The 18,171-nt window shown below is 35.1% G+C and overlaps 1 protein-coding gene across 2 annotated transcripts in view; it reads right to left on the bottom strand.

Moving 5' to 3' along the window:
- Positions 1 to 2,823: 2,823 nt before the first annotated feature.
- pds5b (PDS5 cohesin associated factor B) overlaps positions 2,824 to 18,171 on the bottom strand; it is a 75,854-nt gene continuing 60,506 nt past the window's right edge. Inside the window, exons 28-35 of one of the 2 annotated variants that reach the window (XM_062046967.1) lie at positions 15,420 to 15,539; positions 15,283 to 15,345; positions 15,069 to 15,214; positions 14,400 to 14,457; positions 11,944 to 12,344; positions 9,979 to 10,065; positions 9,676 to 9,772; positions 2,824 to 3,344 (exon numbers count right to left, since the gene is read on the bottom strand). In XM_062046967.1, the coding sequence (XP_061902951.1) occupies positions 3,312 to 3,344; positions 9,676 to 9,772; positions 9,979 to 10,065; positions 11,944 to 12,344; positions 14,400 to 14,457; positions 15,069 to 15,214; positions 15,283 to 15,345; positions 15,420 to 15,539 (1,005 nt within the window). In that variant the 3' untranslated portion in view covers positions 2,824 to 3,311. The remainder of the gene's footprint in view (positions 3,345 to 9,675; positions 9,773 to 9,978; positions 10,066 to 11,943; positions 12,345 to 14,399; positions 14,458 to 15,068; positions 15,215 to 15,282; positions 15,346 to 15,419; positions 15,540 to 18,171) is intronic. The other variant, XM_062046968.1, reaches the window with a different exon arrangement.

Genomic DNA, 18,171 nt, shown 5'->3' with positions numbered 1-18,171 from the left:
TTCATCAAAAAAAATATATATATCAAAATGATATATTAAGCAATAAAAAATATTGACACTATTTTTTCAAATAAAAAAACATAATATAGACCTATTGCAATAAAAAACTATCTTTTTATATAAAATAGTAGATTGCAATAAAAAAAAAAACTTCTTTAAAACAATATATTGCCATAAATAAACTATTTTTTATATTGACAATCAATAACATTTTGCAATAAAAATCATATATTTTTCTAAAAACTATATTTTCAATAAAATTCATTATAGCTATAAAACATTATATTTTCAATAAAAATCATTATAGCTATAAAACACTATATTTTTAAATAAAAATCATAATATATTGCTATAAAAACTATATTTTTAATACCAATCATAATATATAGCTATAAAACACTATTTTTTTTAAACAAAAATCCTAAAATATAGCTATAAAACAATATTTTTTTCAATATAAATCCTAATATATAGCGATAAAAACTATATTTTCAATAAAAATCATAATATATTGCTATAAAAACTATATTTTTACATTAAAAAACAGAATATATTGCCTCAAAAACACTATATTTTTCATTAAAAACATGATATATATACTTTTTGATCATTTATTAACACCAGCTTAGAAAGGAATATTAAATTTATTAGTAACCATCTGGAATGGACTTAAGCGGTCATGACGTAGTAAGTGGGGTGACGCGGACACGTTTGTTACTGGATACCTTTTAATACGCTTCTGCCTTGGAGACTTTGCATTTGATACTTGTTCATATGTGCTGCTTTACACTGCAATATTGTTCAATTATGTCTGGCTTGTGTGCTAAGTAGTTGTCAATTAAGGACACTAATTATGTACGTCTAGCTTGCACTCATCCAACACTTGTATCAAATCAATATCAAAATGTAAGCTTTTTCTCACTACATTATGTCTTTTTGTTCTTTTTCCTAGCATTGTTTTATTTCGACAATATGCTTTTAGAAGAAATGATGAGTTTTTTTTCTTAAAGTGACACACATCGAGGGAAGAACCACTCGTGTTCTATAAACGAGTCATCTACGAGTAAGTGAAAATCCAAAGTAACTTTACTCTTCTGCCCTCTTGTGGCCATTTGTGTGCAACGCAGATCATTTTCACCTGCACAAAGTGGCGAATATTTATTTATACGATCTGGACAGGCAAAAATGCATATATTCTACTACTAAAAATAAACACATTTGTATCTATTATTTTTTTAATTTTAATATATATATAATATTAATATTTTATACATTTAGTCTTATCTCAAATTATTATTTTTATGTTTTTTTTGTATTGACACTAGTATATATTTGTTTTCAAAGCGATTAAACTATATATATTTTTAAATTACATTTTGTGGTATCAAAAGTGCGGCTAAAAAAACCCGAACTACTCAATTACTACGGATGCATTTGGCCATAATAAAAAGAAAACAACTTCAAAGTTATGACTGAAGAGGAACAAATATATATTGCTATCAATTTGGATGTTCACGAATAATTCAAATAAAATCACAACTGAGAAAATAAAGAAAAACCTATCAATCAGTCATCTACAATATCAAATTAATCACTAAAAATATGTAGGATAGTGCAATATTGTACTGTTTATATGTAAGAATTGTTCACTCACATTTTGTAGCTGCCATCAGACAGTTATGACGTAATTGTATTTATTTAAAGTTATATATTTATGAAGTTTATACATATTTATAGTCATAAGATATTGGTGTTGTATGACTTTGTAAATATGTGGGTTGATTCGATGGCGGAACTAATGTTCCCCCCTGAACGTGTTGTGGGACGTTAATGATTTACTGCAACACGGTGTCACAGCAAAATAAGTCACTTTCAAAGTTGTATATTTAACCGCCTGAAAACGTTTTATATTATCCTGTAGTGCGTAATAAACCAATGACGTAACTTGAAAGCAATGCTTCGTGTACTCTTTGATTTTTAAATGCCGTGTTTTTGTTCGTAGTTACGATGCTAAACGTTAGCATGCTAACAGTTAGCATGTTAGCAGGCCTGAATAGCATGTTTACGATACAAGTCAGTTATTATATATCATAATAACTAAAGTGTGAGTTGTAAATTAGCGTTTGTATTTCACTGACGGTTACAAAGTGACTTTAATAATTTTTAATTGTAAAACAGCGATAATTCGAAAACCGGAAGTGACGCAATCAGACCGAGCACAGTGGTTTGGAGAAAGGCAGTAATAAAAAATAAAAAAACGTAAAAATATTTTAATCCAGTTTTTTCTACATACATCTAATATATTTGGTACGTATTACGTGTGTTACTCCTGCACGTTTGTTTAATTATAGAGACTAACGTGATTTGTAGTATTTTGATGTTAGTTCGGGGGCGCAGTTCATCGCAGTGACCACTAGATGGCAATGTTGCATCTTGGAATACCTTGTTAAACATATCAACACAATATCAAGTGATTCATGTGTATATTTAGGAGTTTGTATTTCACACTAAGTCAATGTTTTATTTTGGCAATATATGCACATAAGAGTGATTATTTTATCATGTATAATTGTACAAAAAACAAACCACAATTGGACATAGTTTATCATAGGTGTGTGTATATATTATAAAATGTCCAGACTTTAAAGACACCTTGTAAAAAAATCTCCCTTATTTCCAACCATGCTAATAAAATATTACATCCAATTGAACTGATTTGTGTTTATTTGATGGGATTGAATAAGATGAGCACCAAACCAGCAGCGTTTCGGGAGAATTCTGTCATTTGAGGGCATCCAGATTAAACTCCATGTGAAAGCAGGCCTGGGATATTTTGTACATTTTTAATACATGGTAAAAAAAAGAAAAGAAAAAGGAATTAATGTACAGGGCTGTAAACAAAAAGGCGTGTTTAAAACGGGACGTCACAAAAACGGGTTAATCTCATGAGGAGGGGTCAAGCTTGATGGGAGAACTTTTTTTGTATTTCTAATAATAATAATAATAATAATAACAACAACAAAGCCAGACTCCCTCTCAGTCAGCATCCGACACGAGACTATTTACAAGCACTCTTCAAACCATGTCTAAGCTAAGGTGGCCAACGACAACAACAACAACACAACACGACGCTGCAACACAGGAAGTAGTGTGCACGTGGGTGATGCAAGTGTGTGTGTGTGTGTGTGAGAGAGTGTGTGTGTGTGTGTGTGTGTGTAACAGGGGCAGCAACCGGGTATGAAAAGTTGAAAAAGTTCTATGTCCATAATTCATTCCGTACGTCACTCCTTCGCTCGTCGGCGCCCGCAGGCTCATCTTCTTCGCCCCGCCGTTTTCTTACGACCCTGGAGCACAAAACAGCTCGTTAGCGCCCCCCACTGGTGTGTCAGGCTGACAGCATTGTTAAAGTGGAGCACGGCAATGAGACAAAAAAAAAAAAGTACTTCAAAATGTTTTTTTTAAATAAAATACATACTAAATGCCATAAAAACACTATATTTGTTTTAAAAAACATTATATTGCTTTAAAACAATATTAATAAGCAAAGAAAATAGTTTATGGCCATAAAATCACTATTAAAAAAAATAAATAAATCACAAATTGCCATAAAAACACTATTTGTTTTATTAAAAAATATATTGCCATTAAACGATACATTAAGCAAAGAAAATAGTTTATGGCCATAAAGACACTATTTTTGAAATATAAAACCAAATATTGCCATAAAAACTTTCTTTCATTAAAGCCTAAGTGAGCGGGCGGCACACTCACCGCCTGTATTGACACTGACTGATACTGTGTTAGTGTTTCGTAATAAAAGTCATGAAATTTGACCTGAAAATAAAAGAATAATTAGCAAATATATATATATTTTATTTTTTTTGCCGCACAAACAAACAAAATGCTGCCATTAAAAAACGTACAAAAAAAAATAAAAATCGCCATGAAAACACTATTTATGATAAAGTGCCATAAAAACACTATTTGTTTTTAAAAAATCATTATATTGCTATAAAACAATATTATTAAGCAAAGAAAATAGTTTATGGCCATAAAATCACTTTAAATAAAAATAAAAATAAATCACAAATTGCCATAAAAAACACTATTTGTTTTATTTAAAAATATATTGCCATCAAAACGATATATTAAGCAATGAAAATAGTTTATGGCCATAAAAACACTATTTTTAAAATATAAAATCAGATATTGCCATAAAAACTTTCTTTCATTAACTGAGCGGGCGGCACACTCACCGCCTGTATTGACACTGCACTGATACTGTATTAGTGTTTCGCAATAAAAGTCATGAAATTTGACCTGAAAATAAAAAAATAATTAGCAAATATATATATATATATTTAATTTTTTTCGCCGCACAAACAAACAAAATGCTGCCATTAAAAAAAAGTACAAAAAAAAAAAAAGTACATATATTGCCATGAAAACACTATTTATGATAAAGTGCCATAAAAACACTATTTGTTTTAAAAAATCATTATATTGCTATAAAACAATATTATTAAGCAAAGATAATAGTTTATGGCCATAAAATCACTTTAAATAAAAATAAAAAAAATCACAAATTGCAATAAAAAAACACTATTTGTTTTATTTAAAAATATATTGCCATCAAAACGATATATTAAGCAATGGAAATAGTTTATGGCCATAAAGACTCTATTTTTGAAATATAAAACCAAATATTGCCATAAAAACTTTCTTTCATTAAAGCCTCAGTGAGCGGGCGGCACACTCACTGCCTGTATTGACACTGCACTGATACTGTGTTAGTGTTTTGTAATAAAAGTCATGAAATTTGACCTGAAAATAAAAGAATAATTAGCAAATATATGTATATATTAAAAAATTTTCGCCGCACAAACAAACAAAATGCTGCCATTAAAAAAACCTACAAAAAAAAGAAAAAAAGAGTACATATATCGCCATGAAAACACTATTTATGATAAAGTGCCATAAAAACACTATTTGTTTTAAAAAAATCATTATATTGCTATAAAACAATATTATTAAGCAAAGAAAATAGTTTATGGCCATAAAATCACTTTAAAAATTTTTTTAAAAAATCACAAATTGCCATAAAAAACACTATTTGTTTTATTTAAAAATATGTTGCCATCAAAACGATATATTAAGCAATGAAAATAGTTTATGGCCATAAAAACACTATTTTTAAAATATAAAATCAGATATTGCCATAAAAACTTTCTTTCATTAAAGCCTCAGTGAGCGGGCGGCACACTCACCGCCTGTATTGACACTGCACTGATACTGTGTTAGTGTTTCGTAATAAAAGTCATGAAATTTGACCTGAAAATAAAAGAATAATTAGCAAATATATATATATATATTAAATTTTTTTCGCCACACAAACAAACAAAATGCTGCCATTAAAAAAAACGTACAAAAAAAAAAAAGTACACATATCGCCATGAAAACACTATTTATGATAAAGTGCCATAAAAACACTATTTGTTTTAAAAAATCATTATATTGCTATAAAACAATATTATTAAGCAAAGAAAATAGTTTATGGCCATAAAATCACTTTAAATAAAATAAAAATAAAAAATCACAAATTGCCATAAAAACACTATATGTTTTATTTAAAAATATATTGCCATCAAAACGATATATTAAGCAATGAAAGTAGTTTATGGCCATAAAATCACTTTAAATAAAATAAATAAAAAAAATCAAAAATTGCCATAAAAACACTATTTGTTTTATTTAAAAATATATTGCCATCAAAACGATATATTAAGCAATGAAAATAGTTTATGGCCATAAAAACACTATTTTTAAAATATAAAATCAGATATTGCCATAAAAACTTTTTTTCATTAAAGCCTCAGTGAGCGGGCGGCACACTCACCGCCTGTATTGACACTGCACTGATACTGTATTAGTGTTTCGCAATAAAAGTCATGAAATTTGACCTGAAAATAAAAGAATAATTACCAAATATATATATTCCCCCCCGCACAAACAAACAAAATGCTGCCATTAAAAAAAACTTAAAAAATGTAAAAAAGCCATGAAAACACTTTTTATAATAAAGTGCCATAAAAACACTATTTGTTTTAACAAATCATTATATTGCTATAAAACAATATTATCAAGCAAAGACAATAGTTTATGGCCATAAAATCACTTTATATATATTTTTTATAAAAACAATATATTAAGCAATGAAAACAGTTTATGGCCATAAAATCACTATTTAAAAAAAAACAAACAACAACAATATATTAAGCAATGAAAATAGTTTATGGCCATAAAATCACTATTTAAAAATATATATAAAATCACAAATTGCCATAAAAACACTATTTGTTTTATTAAAAAATATATTGCCATTAAACGATACATTAAGCAATGAAAATAGTTCATGGCCATAAAGACACTATTTTTGAAATATAAAACCAAATATTGCCATAAAAACTTTCTTTCATTAAAGCCTCAGTGAGCGGGCGGCACACTCACCGCCTGTATTGACACGGCACTGATACTGTATTAGTGTTTCGCAATAAAAGTCATGAAATTTGACCTGAAAATAAAAGAATAATTAGCAAATATATATACCCCCCCCCCCCCCCCCCCCGCACAAACAAACAAAATGCTGCCATTAAAAAAAACTTTAAAAATGTAAAAAAGCCATGAAAACACTTTTTATAATAAAGTGCCATAAAAACTATTTGTTTTAACAAATCATTATATTGCTATAAAACAATATTATCAAGCAAAGAAAATAGTTTATGGCCATAAAATCACTTTATATATTTTTTTTTAATAAAAACAATATATTAAGCAATGAAAACAGTTTATGGCCATAAAATCACTATTTTTTTTTTTATAAAAACAATATATTAAGCAATGAAAACAGTTTATGGCCATAAAATCACTATTTTTTTTTGGATAAAAACAATATATTAAGCAATGAAAATAGTTTATGGCCATAAAAAACAACAAACAAACAAGCAATCATATTAATAAGAACTTGAAAATACAATGAAAAACATTTTTTCATTCGGAACCCCAAATAATTCAGGGCAATAAGTGCAAATATTCAAATAACGCTGCCATCCCTTTTCCTGTCAACATTTGTAAGGCTTTTGAAGTCCTTCTAAAATATATTTTCTGACCACTGATGTCATCCACCTCCCCAAACATGTCACATTCCTTTGTGCTGCTTTTTATTTGTCAAACTATTCTACTTTTTAAGCGACGAATCAGGTTAATCCCACTGATTTGTCATGAGTAATTGATAAGTTTATTGACATCTTAAAGAATTGAATCCATGTAATGCTTTCAAAAATGCAAATGAATGGCACAATTGTTTCCACTGTGGCCCATTAAACATTCATCACATTTGATACATTCAATAATACAATATATAAGATTAATCACAATTATTTGCTGGCATTAATGACATTTGGATAAAAATGCAATTGTGTGTCATACAAGAAGTGTTTTACTCAAAACTTGGTGACAGTAAGTACAGTAAAAATCAGGAGCACATTTTGAAAGCCTTTGGGATAATTAGCAAACAAGATATTTTTCAGCTCAATGGCACCAGTCAGTTTCTCAAAGTGCGGCTATCAATCACGCTTTTTCCACCATTGTCATTGAAACTGGAGTTTTACTGCGCTGACTAATAGCGTTTATCAGTACATGCCTACTATCAACAACTTTATTCCAGTTTGTTTGGATATCCTAGCACTAAATATACGGTAGCTGTGAGTTCATGTGGCCCACAGTTTGTGTACATGCACTATAAGTGGGGGACATCATCGATTTTTAGGTGCATCGCAATTCAGGCATGGATGATTATAGTATCAATTAGTAAACGTGAATAATCCATGTATTAATTGCACATAAAGTAATGCAAACAGTTGACTGCAGTGAAACACCTTTGTTATCAGGCTCTTATGGTACACATCTTCATCCATTTAATTGTTTCTTATTACAAATAATTAGTTTTTTAAGTTACAAGTGATAAACACTCATTTATTTTCATAAAAGAAATGCAAAATTACATCAACATACATAAATTAAAGAATTACGAAATGGCCAAGTTGAGCGTTTTTTGTTGTTGCCCCCTCACTTCCTAGCAAAACACGGCTAATGCTAATGCTAACGAGAGCGAGACGTTTGTTCCAAAGTAAGGAAAAGTGTGGTCAGACGAGGTGGGGATCTTCCGTTACGATTCGATTAAAAATCGATTATTGATGCAGTTTTACCAGCTCAGTGGCCTAGTGGTTAGAGCAGGGGTCACCAACCTTTTTGAAACCAAGAGCTACTTCTTGGGTACTGATTAATGCGAACGGCTACCAGTTTGATACACACTTCAATAAATTGCCAGAAATAGCCAATTTGCTCAATTTACCTTTAACTCTATGTTATTATTAATAATTAATGATATTTACACTTAATTGAACGGTTTAAAAGAGGAGAAAACACGAAAAAAATGACAATTACATTTTGAAACATAGTTTATCTTCAATTTCGACTCTTTAAAATTCAAAATTCAACCGAAAAAAAGAAGAGAAAAACTTAAAAAAATAATTTATGAAACATCATTAGTAATTTTTCCTGATTAAGATTAATTTTAGAATTTTGATGACATGTTTTAAATAGGTTAAAATCCAATCTACACTTTGTTAGAATATATAACAAATTGGACCAAGCTATATTTCTAACAAAGACAAATCATTATTTCTTCTAGATTTTCCAGAACAAAAATTTTAAAAGAAATTCAAAAGACTTTGAAATAAGATTTAAATTTGATTCTACAGATGTTCTAGATTTGCCAGAATAATTTTTTTGAATTTTAATCATAATAAGTTTGAAGAAATATTTCACAAATATTCTTCGTCGAAAAAACAGAAGCTAAAATGAAGAATTAAATTAAAATGTATTTATTATTCTTTACAATAAAAAAAATATATTTACTTGAACATTGATTGAAATTATCAGGAAAGAAGAGGAAGGAATTTAAAAGGTAAAAAGGTATATGTGTTTAAAAATCCTAAAATCATTTTTAAGGTTGTATTTTTTCTCTAAAAGTGTCGTTCTGAAAGTTATAAGAAGCAAAGTAAAAAAAATAATGAATTTATTTAAACAAGTGAAGACCAAGTCTTTAAAATATTTTCTTGGATTTTCAAATTCTATTTGAGTTTTGTCTCTCTTAGAATTAAAAATGTCAGGCAAAGTGAGACCAGCTTGCTAGTAAATAAATACAATTAAAAAAATAGAGGCAGCTCACTGGTAAGTGCTGCTATTTGAGCTATTTTTAGAACAAGCCGGCGGGCTACTCATCTGGTCCTTACGGGCTACCTGGTGCCCGCGGGCACCGCGTTGGTGACCCCTGGGTTAGAGTGTCCGCCCTGAGACTGGGAGGTCGTGAGTTCAAACCCCGGCCGAGTCATACCAAAGACTACAAAAAGATTAAAGGGGCCAACATCACACAATAAACTTCCGTGATTAGCGTGGACCCCGACTTAAACTAGTTGAAAAACTTATTGGGGTGTTACCATTTAGTGGTCAATTGTACGGAATATGTACTGTACTGTGCAATCTACTAATACAAGTTTCAATCAATCACTCACACTAAAGCATGAATCTTTTGTTGTTGTTGTTGTTGTTGCATACCTTGGGTGTGGGCTCCTCCTGCTGCTCTTCCTCCTCCTGCTCCTCTTCATCCTCAGAGTCTTCTTTAGCGGCGGCCGTCTTGGACCGTCCTGCGCGCCTGAAGTCAAATGTTGAAATGTGCTTTTCAACGCTAAATACAGCACGTGGATGATAGATAGTGGATGATAGATAGTATTTGATCACCCATCAAGCAGCAAGCATTCTGAAACTAAGTGTATTCATTTAGGCCTTCATCCCAATATGTAGGCCTTGATGCCTGAGGGAGGGAATATAACCAGAGGAAGTTACTTGACAGTTTCTTACGTGGGCTTCTTGGCGGGCGGCTGAGCTGACTTGGGTGGTCTCCCTCTCCTCTTCTGTGGTGTGGACTCTGCTACTGACTCAGTGCTGCTAACAAGACACACATCATCATCATGAGGACTACACAGCAGGGCCAGGAAGAACAGGAGGAAGGAAGAAGAACATGAAGGAGAGGAAACGGACGAAGGAAGAGGAGGAAGAAGAACGAAGGAGGAAGGAGAATGAATGAAGAAAAGAAGAAAAACGGAAGAAAAAAACAGAAGAAAGAAGGAAGAATAGAAAGAAGAAGAAAAAGAGTGAGAAAGGGAAGAAGAAGAGTAAGAAGAAGGAGGAGGAGAAGAAGAAATACAAAAAGAAGATTAAGAGTAAGCGTAAGAAGAGGAAGAGCAAGAGGAAAAGGAGTGAGAAGAAGAGTAAGAGGATGATAAGAAGAGAAATAGAGTAAGAAGAAGAGTGAGAAGAAGAGCAAGAGGAAGAAGACTAAGAGTAAAAAGAGGCAGAAGGGGGAGAGGAAGAAAAGGAAGAAGGAAAATAAGAGAAACAGTAAGAAGAGTAAGGAAGAGTAAGAAGAGTCAAAGACAGAAGAAGGGTAGGAAGAGCAAGAAGAAGAAAAAAAAGGGGAAAAAGAAGAGAAGGAATAGAAAGAAGAGGAAAAGGAAGAGTAAGAAGAAGAGAAGAAAAAATGAGGAAGAGGAGGAAGAAGAAGAGGAAGAAGATGAGGGAGAGGAAGAAGAAATATAAGAGGAAGAAGAGGTAGAGTAAGAAGAGGAAAAGGAGGAAGAGGCAAAAGAGGCAGAAGAAAAGGAGGAAGAGTAAGAAGAGAAGCAAAAGGAGGAAGAGGAAGAAGAAGAAAAGAAAGAAGAAAAACAGGAAGAACAATAGAAAGAAGAGGAAAAGGAAAAGTAAGAAGAGGAAGAAGAAGATGAAGAAAAGAAGAGGAAGAAGAAGAGGAAGAGAAAGAAGAGGAAAAGGAAAAGTAAGAAGAGGAAGAAGAAGAACAGAAGCAAAGAAGTAAGAAGAAGAAGAAGAAAAAGAAGAAAAGAAGGAGGAAGAAGAAAAAGAGTAAGAAGAGAAGAAAAAGAGGAAGAAGAAAAAGAGGAAGAAGAAAAAGAAGAGGGAGCGGAAGAAGAGGAGAAGAGGAAGAAGAAAAATAAGAAAAGAAGGAGGAAGAAGAAAAAGAGGAAGAAGAGAGGAAAAAGAGGAAGAAGAAAAAGAAGAGGGAAAGAGGAAGAAGAAAAATAAGAAAAGAAGGAGGAAGAAGAAAAGGAGGAAGAAGAGAAGAAAAAGAGGAAGAAGAAAAAGAAGAGGGAGCGGAAGAAGAGGAGAAGAGGAAGAAGAAGAGTAAAAGTAACAAGAGGAAGAAGAAGAGTAAGAAGAGGGAGAAGAAGAAGAATAAGAAGAAGAAAAAGAAGAAGAAGAAAGACGAAGAAGAAGAGAAAGAGGATGAAGAAGAAGAGAAAGAGGAAGGAGAAGAAGAGAAAGAAGAATAACAGGAAGAAGAAGGAGAAGAAGAGAAATAGGAAGGAGAAGAAGATAAAGAGGAAGAAGAAGGAGAAGAAGGAGAAGAAGAGAAAGAGGAAGAAGAAGGAGAAATGAAGAAGAAGGAGAAGAAGAAGAAGGAGAAGAAGAGAAAGTGGAAGGGGAAGAAGAGAAAGAGGAAGAAGAAGGAGAAGAAGAAGAAGAGAAAGAGGAAGAGAAAGAGGAAGAAGAAGGAGAAGAAGAAGAAGAAGAGAAAGGGGAAGAAGAAGAAGGAGAAGAAAAAGAAGAAGAGAAAGAGAAAGAGGAAGAAGAAGAGAAAGAGGAAGAATAAGAAGGAGGAAGAAGAAGAAGGAGAAGAAGAAGAAGAGAAAGAGGAAGAAGAAGAGAAATAGGAAGAAGAAGAAGGAGAAGAAGAAGAAGAGAAAGAGAAAGAGGAAGAAGAAGAGAAAGAGGAAGAATAAGAAGGAGGAAGAAGAAGAAGAGAGTCACCCTTGTGATCGTCGAGGTGTGCGAGTCAGTCGTCCTCCTCTGGTCTTCACCTCCACGTTTTCACTGCTCACGTCTTCCTCTTCCTCCTCCTCCTCCCCCGCCCTCTCCTCCTCTTCCTCCTCCTCCTCGTCCTCCGGGGGAGGAGCCGCCTTCTTCCGCCCCCTCTTCCCTTTGGTGGGCGTGTCCTGGTTGGCGGCTGCCGACTTGGGGGGCCGCCCCCGACGTCCCTTTTTGGGTGGGCTGTTCTGCTCGTCCTCCGGCTGAGTGTCTTGTGTCCACTGGTCCTCACACTCGGTGCTGGCCATGGCCGCCGCCTTCTTGCGCCCACGCTTGGGCCTGCTGTCCACGTCCTCGCTGCACGCCGTCACGCCGCGCTTACGCCCGCGCCCTTTATCACTCTCCTGCAAGGACCAGGCAGCACTGTGTCACAATGGCCTGCTGGGGGCGCCACGCGGGAAGGAGCAAGAAGAAGGGGAGGAGCAGGAAGAAGAAGAAGAAGGGGAGGAAGAGGAGCAAGAAGGAGGAGGAGAAGGGGAAAAGCAAGAAGAAGAAGGGGAGGAAGAGGAGCAAGAAGACGGAGGAGAAGGGAAAAAGCAAGAAGAAGAAGAGAAAGAAAAAGAAGAAGAAGAGGAGGAACCATAAGATGATAAAGATGAAGGATGAGGAGCAAGAAGAAGAAAAAGAAGCGGTGGAGGAGGAGCAAGAAGAAGAAAAAAAAGAAGAAGAGGAGGAGAAGCCTTAAGAAGATTAAGGAGGAGGAGCAGCAAGAAGAAGAAGAAGGGGAGGAGGAGCAAGAAGAAGAAAAAGAAGAAGAGGACGATGATAAAGAAGGTGGAAGAGGAGGAGCAAGAAGAACAAAAAAGATAAAGAAGAAAGAGGAGGAGAAGCAAGAAGAAGAAGAAGAAAAAGAAGAAGAAGGGGAGGAGGAGCAAGAAGAAGAAAACGAAGAAAGGGAGGAGGAGCAAGAAGAAGAAGAAGAAGAAAAAGAAGAAGAAGAGGAGGAGGACCAAGAAGAAAAAAAATAAGAACCTATTCTTATAAGAGCCATAAGTTGATAAAGAAGGAGCAAGAAGAAAAAGAAGAAGAAGAAGAAGAAGAAGAGGAGGAGGAACAAGAAGAAGAAAAAGAAGAAGAGGAGGAGCCATAAGATGATAAATAAGGTGGAGGAGGAGCAAGAAGAAAAAAAAATAAGAACCTATTCTTATGAGAGCCATAAGTTGATAAAGAAGGAGCAAGAGGAAGAAAAATAAGAAGAAGAAGAAGAGGAGGAGGAACAAGAAGAAGAAAAAGAAGAAGAGGAGGAGCAAGAAGAGAAAAAAATAAGAACCTATTCTTATAAGAGCCATAAGTTGATAAAGAAGGAGCAAGAGGAAGAAAAAGAAGAAGACGAAGAGGAGGAGGAACAAGAAGAAGAAAAAGAAGAAGAGGAGGAGGAGGAGCCATAAGATGATACATAAAGTGGAGTAGGAGGAGCCATAAGAAGAAAAGGAAATAGAAGAGAAGCCATAAGAACAAAAAGCAAGAGGAAGAAAAAAGAGAAAGATACGTTTGAAGAAACAGAAATTACAAAAAGGAGAAATAAAAAGAAGAAACAGAAAGAAGAAAAAGAAGAAAAAAAGAAGAAAAAGAACAGAAAGAAGAGGAAGAAGAAAATGAAGCGGAAGAAAAAGGAGAAAGAAAAAGAAGAAACAGAAACAAAAAGAACAGAAAGAAGAGGAACAACAAAAGGAAGAGGATGAGAAAGGAGAAAAAAAGGAAGAAACAGAAAGAAGAAAAGGAGAAAGAAAAAGAAGAAACAGAAAGAAGAAAAAGAAGAAAGAAAGAAGAAAAATAACAGAAAGAAGAGGAAGAAGAAAATGAAGCGGAAGAAAAAGGAGACAGAAAAAGAAGAAGCAGAAACAAAAAGAACAGAAAGAAGAGGAAGAACAAAAGGAGGAGGACGAGAAAGGAGAAAAAAAGGAAGAAACAGAAAGAAGAAAAGGAGAAAGAAAAAGAAGAAACAGAAAGAAGAGGAAGAAGAAAATGAAGAGGAAGAAAAAGGAGAAAGGAAAAGAAGAAACAGAAAGAAGAAAAAGAACAGAAAGAAGAGGAAGAACAAAAGGAAGAGGATGAAAAAGGAGAAAGAAAATGAAGAAACAGAAAGAAGAAAAGGAAAAAGAAAAGGAAGAAACAGAAAGAAGAAAAGGAGAAAGAAAAAGAACAGAAAGAAGAGAAAGAAGAAAATGAAGAGGAAGAAAAATTAGAAAGAAAAAGAAGAAACCGAAAGAAGAAAAAGAACAGAAAGAAGAGGAAGAAAAGAAAGAGGACGAGAAAGGAGAAAGAAAAAGAAGAAACCGAAAGAAGAAAAATAACAGAAAGAAGAGGAAGAAGAAAAGGAAGAGGACGAGAAAGGAGAAAGAAAAGGAAGAAACAGAAAGAAGAAGGAGTCATGATGTGAGAAGTGAAGAGGGTGCTACCTTGTCTGTGCTGCCGTAGTCCTCATTCTCACTGTGGTCCAACTCAGAACTGTCCAGCCTGACACACACACATGAAGACCTGGTCACATGATGTGTGGTGCAGGTGAGCACACCTCACTCTACCTGCTCTTGTTGTGTGGTGCGGGTGAGCACACCTCACTCTACCTGCTCTTGTTGCGTGGTGCGGGTGAGCACACCTCACTCTACCTGCTCTTGTTGTGTGGTGCGGGTGAGCACACCTCACTCTACCTGCTCTTGTTGTGTGGTGCAGGTGAGCACACCTCACTCTACCTGCTCTTGTTGTGTGGTGCGGGTGAGCACACCTCACTCTACCTGCTCTTGTTGCGTGGTGCGGGTGAGCACACCTCACTCTACCTGCTCTTGTTGTGTGGTGCGGGTGAGCACACCTCACTCTACCTGCTCTTGTTGCGTGGTGCGGGTGAGCACACCTCACTCTACCTGCTCTTGTTGTGTGGTGCGGGTGAGCACACCTCACTCTACCTGCTCTTGTTGTGTGGTGCGGGTGAGCACACCTCACTCTACCTGCTCTTGTTGTGTGGTGCGGGTGAGCACACCTCACTCTACCTGCTCTTGTTGTGTGGTGCGGGTGAGCACACCTCACTCTACCTGCTCTTGTTGTGTGGTGCAGGTGAGCACACCTCACTCTACCTGCTCTTGTTGCGCTGAGGAGAGCCAGGGTTGGACGAGGAGTCGTCGTTGGTGACCGTCTCCATGCGGGACGCCTTGCTGGGGATCTGCTTGCCGGCGGACGACAGCGGCTTGTTGACGGCGCCCAACACGTTGGCCGACTTGGGCTGCGGGTGGGGACACTTCCACGTCAGCACCATCACACACATGCTGCACCTGCTCGCAGGACACTCACTTTCCCTGGCACGAAGAAGGACTTCATCTCAGGCGGGAGATAGTTCTTTGTGTTGCTGAAGTTCTGCAACGTAGAGCACACAACATGCTTTTATACATGCAGCTGAGGGTGCTTGGTGACGTCGTCATGGCGACCACCTTATCGGGCTTGGTGAAGAACCTGCTGGGCAGCACGGGGTCTTTGGGGGACTCCAAGCTGTAGGTGGTGCTCTTGGATATGATGATGTTCATGGCGACGTCACACACCGTGTACAGCTTCTGTGGAGGGACGGCGAGCGCGTGTTAGGGAGGGGACGCCCCCTGGCGCCTGTTGTTTTGGCTCATGGGTGCACATGGCACCGATACACCCCCTTCCCATTTACAAGTACGACGTTTGGTTGCAAGTCCAAAACATAGATAGTAGTGTTTGCTCACTCTAGTCTTTTGTTGCGCCCCAAAGTGTTAATACTGTAAGTATTACGCACCAGCTGTTTGATTGTAACGTGGGAAAAAATTGGAGACGTTGAAATCGCTAATGCTAAGCAGTAGCGTTTCAATAGCAAACCCGATGTATATTAGCAACAAGGTAGCGCATTTTTAGAAAAGTGGAGCCTTACTTTATTTACCAGGGTTCCTCCTAAACAGACATGTGGCTGTGGAGGCGTGGTCACCGCGACGTCATTGAGTAATTTGCATAATTTGATATGACTTTCTTTAAAAAGGATTACAAAATGTATGCATACATTCAAAACAAATATTACTATTAATTAGTATGAACATTTTTTGTTATGGTTTTGCTTTATTTTCAAGTGTTGCTGCTTATCGTACAAGGTACATTGTTGAGATTTTTTTTAACAGACTTTCCATGACTTTTTAAAAATAAAAAAACAACTAGCAACAAATCTAGCATCATCTTCTGGTGTTGTTATAGAATGTACTCGTATTTTGTATATCTGGGATATATATAAAAATCACGTCCACATCACAGACATGCTGACAATGCTCCATCACAGACATGCTGACAACGCTCCAGACAGTCACTATGGCGTGTGTTTTGTTTACATCCGGCTTCGGTAGCGCGGTTTTCGGTGATCAAAGTCTTTTTCCTGTGGTCAAGTTTTTGGTAGATCACATGTCAATAGTGCGCAATATATAGGCTATATATATATATATATATAAATTAATAGTGTAACTATTAATTAGTATTAACATTTTTTTAAATCGTTTTGCTATATTTTTTAATTGTTGCTGCTTATTGTACAAGGTACTTTGTTGAGATTTTTTTAAGTGTTTACAGACTTTTCATGACTTTTTAAAAATAAAACAACTAGCAACAAATCTAGCATCATCTGGTGTTATTATAGAATGTACTCGTGTTTAGAGACTACTTCTGTCCCTGACTAAAGAGGCTAGCTGCAGCGAGCATGACGTCACACTTGCTTGGCGCTGTTGCTCCAGTTCCTCTTCTTAAAAGCCGCCACTGTCCTCTAAATATTTGCACATTTTGTAGATGGCTGTCCGCGGGTACAGTATATCTGGGATATATATAAAAATCACGTCCACATCACAGACATGCTGACAACGCTCCATCACAGACATGCTGACAACGCTCCAGACAGTCACAATGGCGTGTGTTTTGTTTACATCCGGCTTCGTTAGCGCGCTTTTAGGTGATCAAAGTCTTTTTCCTGCGGTCAAGTTTTCGGTAGATCACATGTCAATAGTGCGCATTATATATTGATATATATATATCAATTAATACTGTAACGACCAGCTAATATTAATGATATCGTCCTGCATTAATGATACTTGTAAGAAACATACTTTATTTGTCGCCATGGAGGCCAGGATTAGTGATTTAGAAGTAGCTAAAACACTGCTGACTGCGGATGGACGTTAGCGGCTAACTATGTTTCAAAGCACCTCTTGTAGAGCGGCGCTTTAGTGTTTATAGCCTCACATTTATTGTTTGTTTTTAATTTAAAATGCGTCCATTCTGTCTCTTTTGTCTTCACATCGTGTCTGCTTGTAAGTACTCGGTACGTGCGCACTGCCGAACATGCATGCGCCTCTGCATAACAAAATAACACCAGTATTTTTCAGAGGCAGTATAGTACCGTTTTTAATTCATGAATAGAATTCATTAGTAACTTAAAAAATACCTCTCTATGAAAATGTAAAAATAGAGGTAAAGGCATCGTGTAATAAAAATTCTGACAAAAACACAAATATTTGTCTTAAATATAGAGATATTATTAGATATTACAAATTACACCCAACACTGTTTTACCAAACATAATCAATAATCATGAATAATAATCGTAATTTCAATATTGATAAAAATAATTGTAATTATTATTATGGCCCTAACTGGCAGCCTTATGTATACATGAACATTATTTTATTTAGGACAAAAAAGTGCATAAAGGTGCCATCTTGCAAACATTTTCACATTTATTTTTATTGATTTATAGCAGGGGTCACCAACCTTTTTGAAACCAAGAGCTACTTCTTGGGTACTGATTAATGCGAAGGGCTACCAGTTTGATACACACTTAAATAAATTGCCAGAAATAGCCAATTTGCTCAATTTACCTTTAACTCTATGTTATTATTAATAATTAATGATATTTACACTTAATTGAACGGTTTAAAAGAGGAGAAAACACGAAAAAAAATGACAATTACATTTTGAAACATAGTTTATCTTCAATTTCGACTCTTTAAAATTCAAAATTCAACCGAAAAAAAGAAGAGAAAAACTAGCTAATTCGAATCTTTTTGAAAAATTTAAAAAAATAATTTATGGAACATCATTAGTAATTTTTCCTGATTAAGATTAATTTTAGAATTTTCATGACATGTTTTAAATAGGTTAAAATCCAATCTGCACTTTGTTAGAATATATAAC

This window comes from Entelurus aequoreus, linkage group LG05 (assembly GCF_033978785.1).
Source record: "Entelurus aequoreus isolate RoL-2023_Sb linkage group LG05, RoL_Eaeq_v1.1, whole genome shotgun sequence".
NCBI classification, from domain to species: Eukaryota; Metazoa; Chordata; class Actinopteri; order Syngnathiformes; family Syngnathidae; genus Entelurus; species Entelurus aequoreus.
Note: the sequence above shows the minus strand (reverse complement) of the source record. Positions and strands in the feature narration are given on the sequence as shown.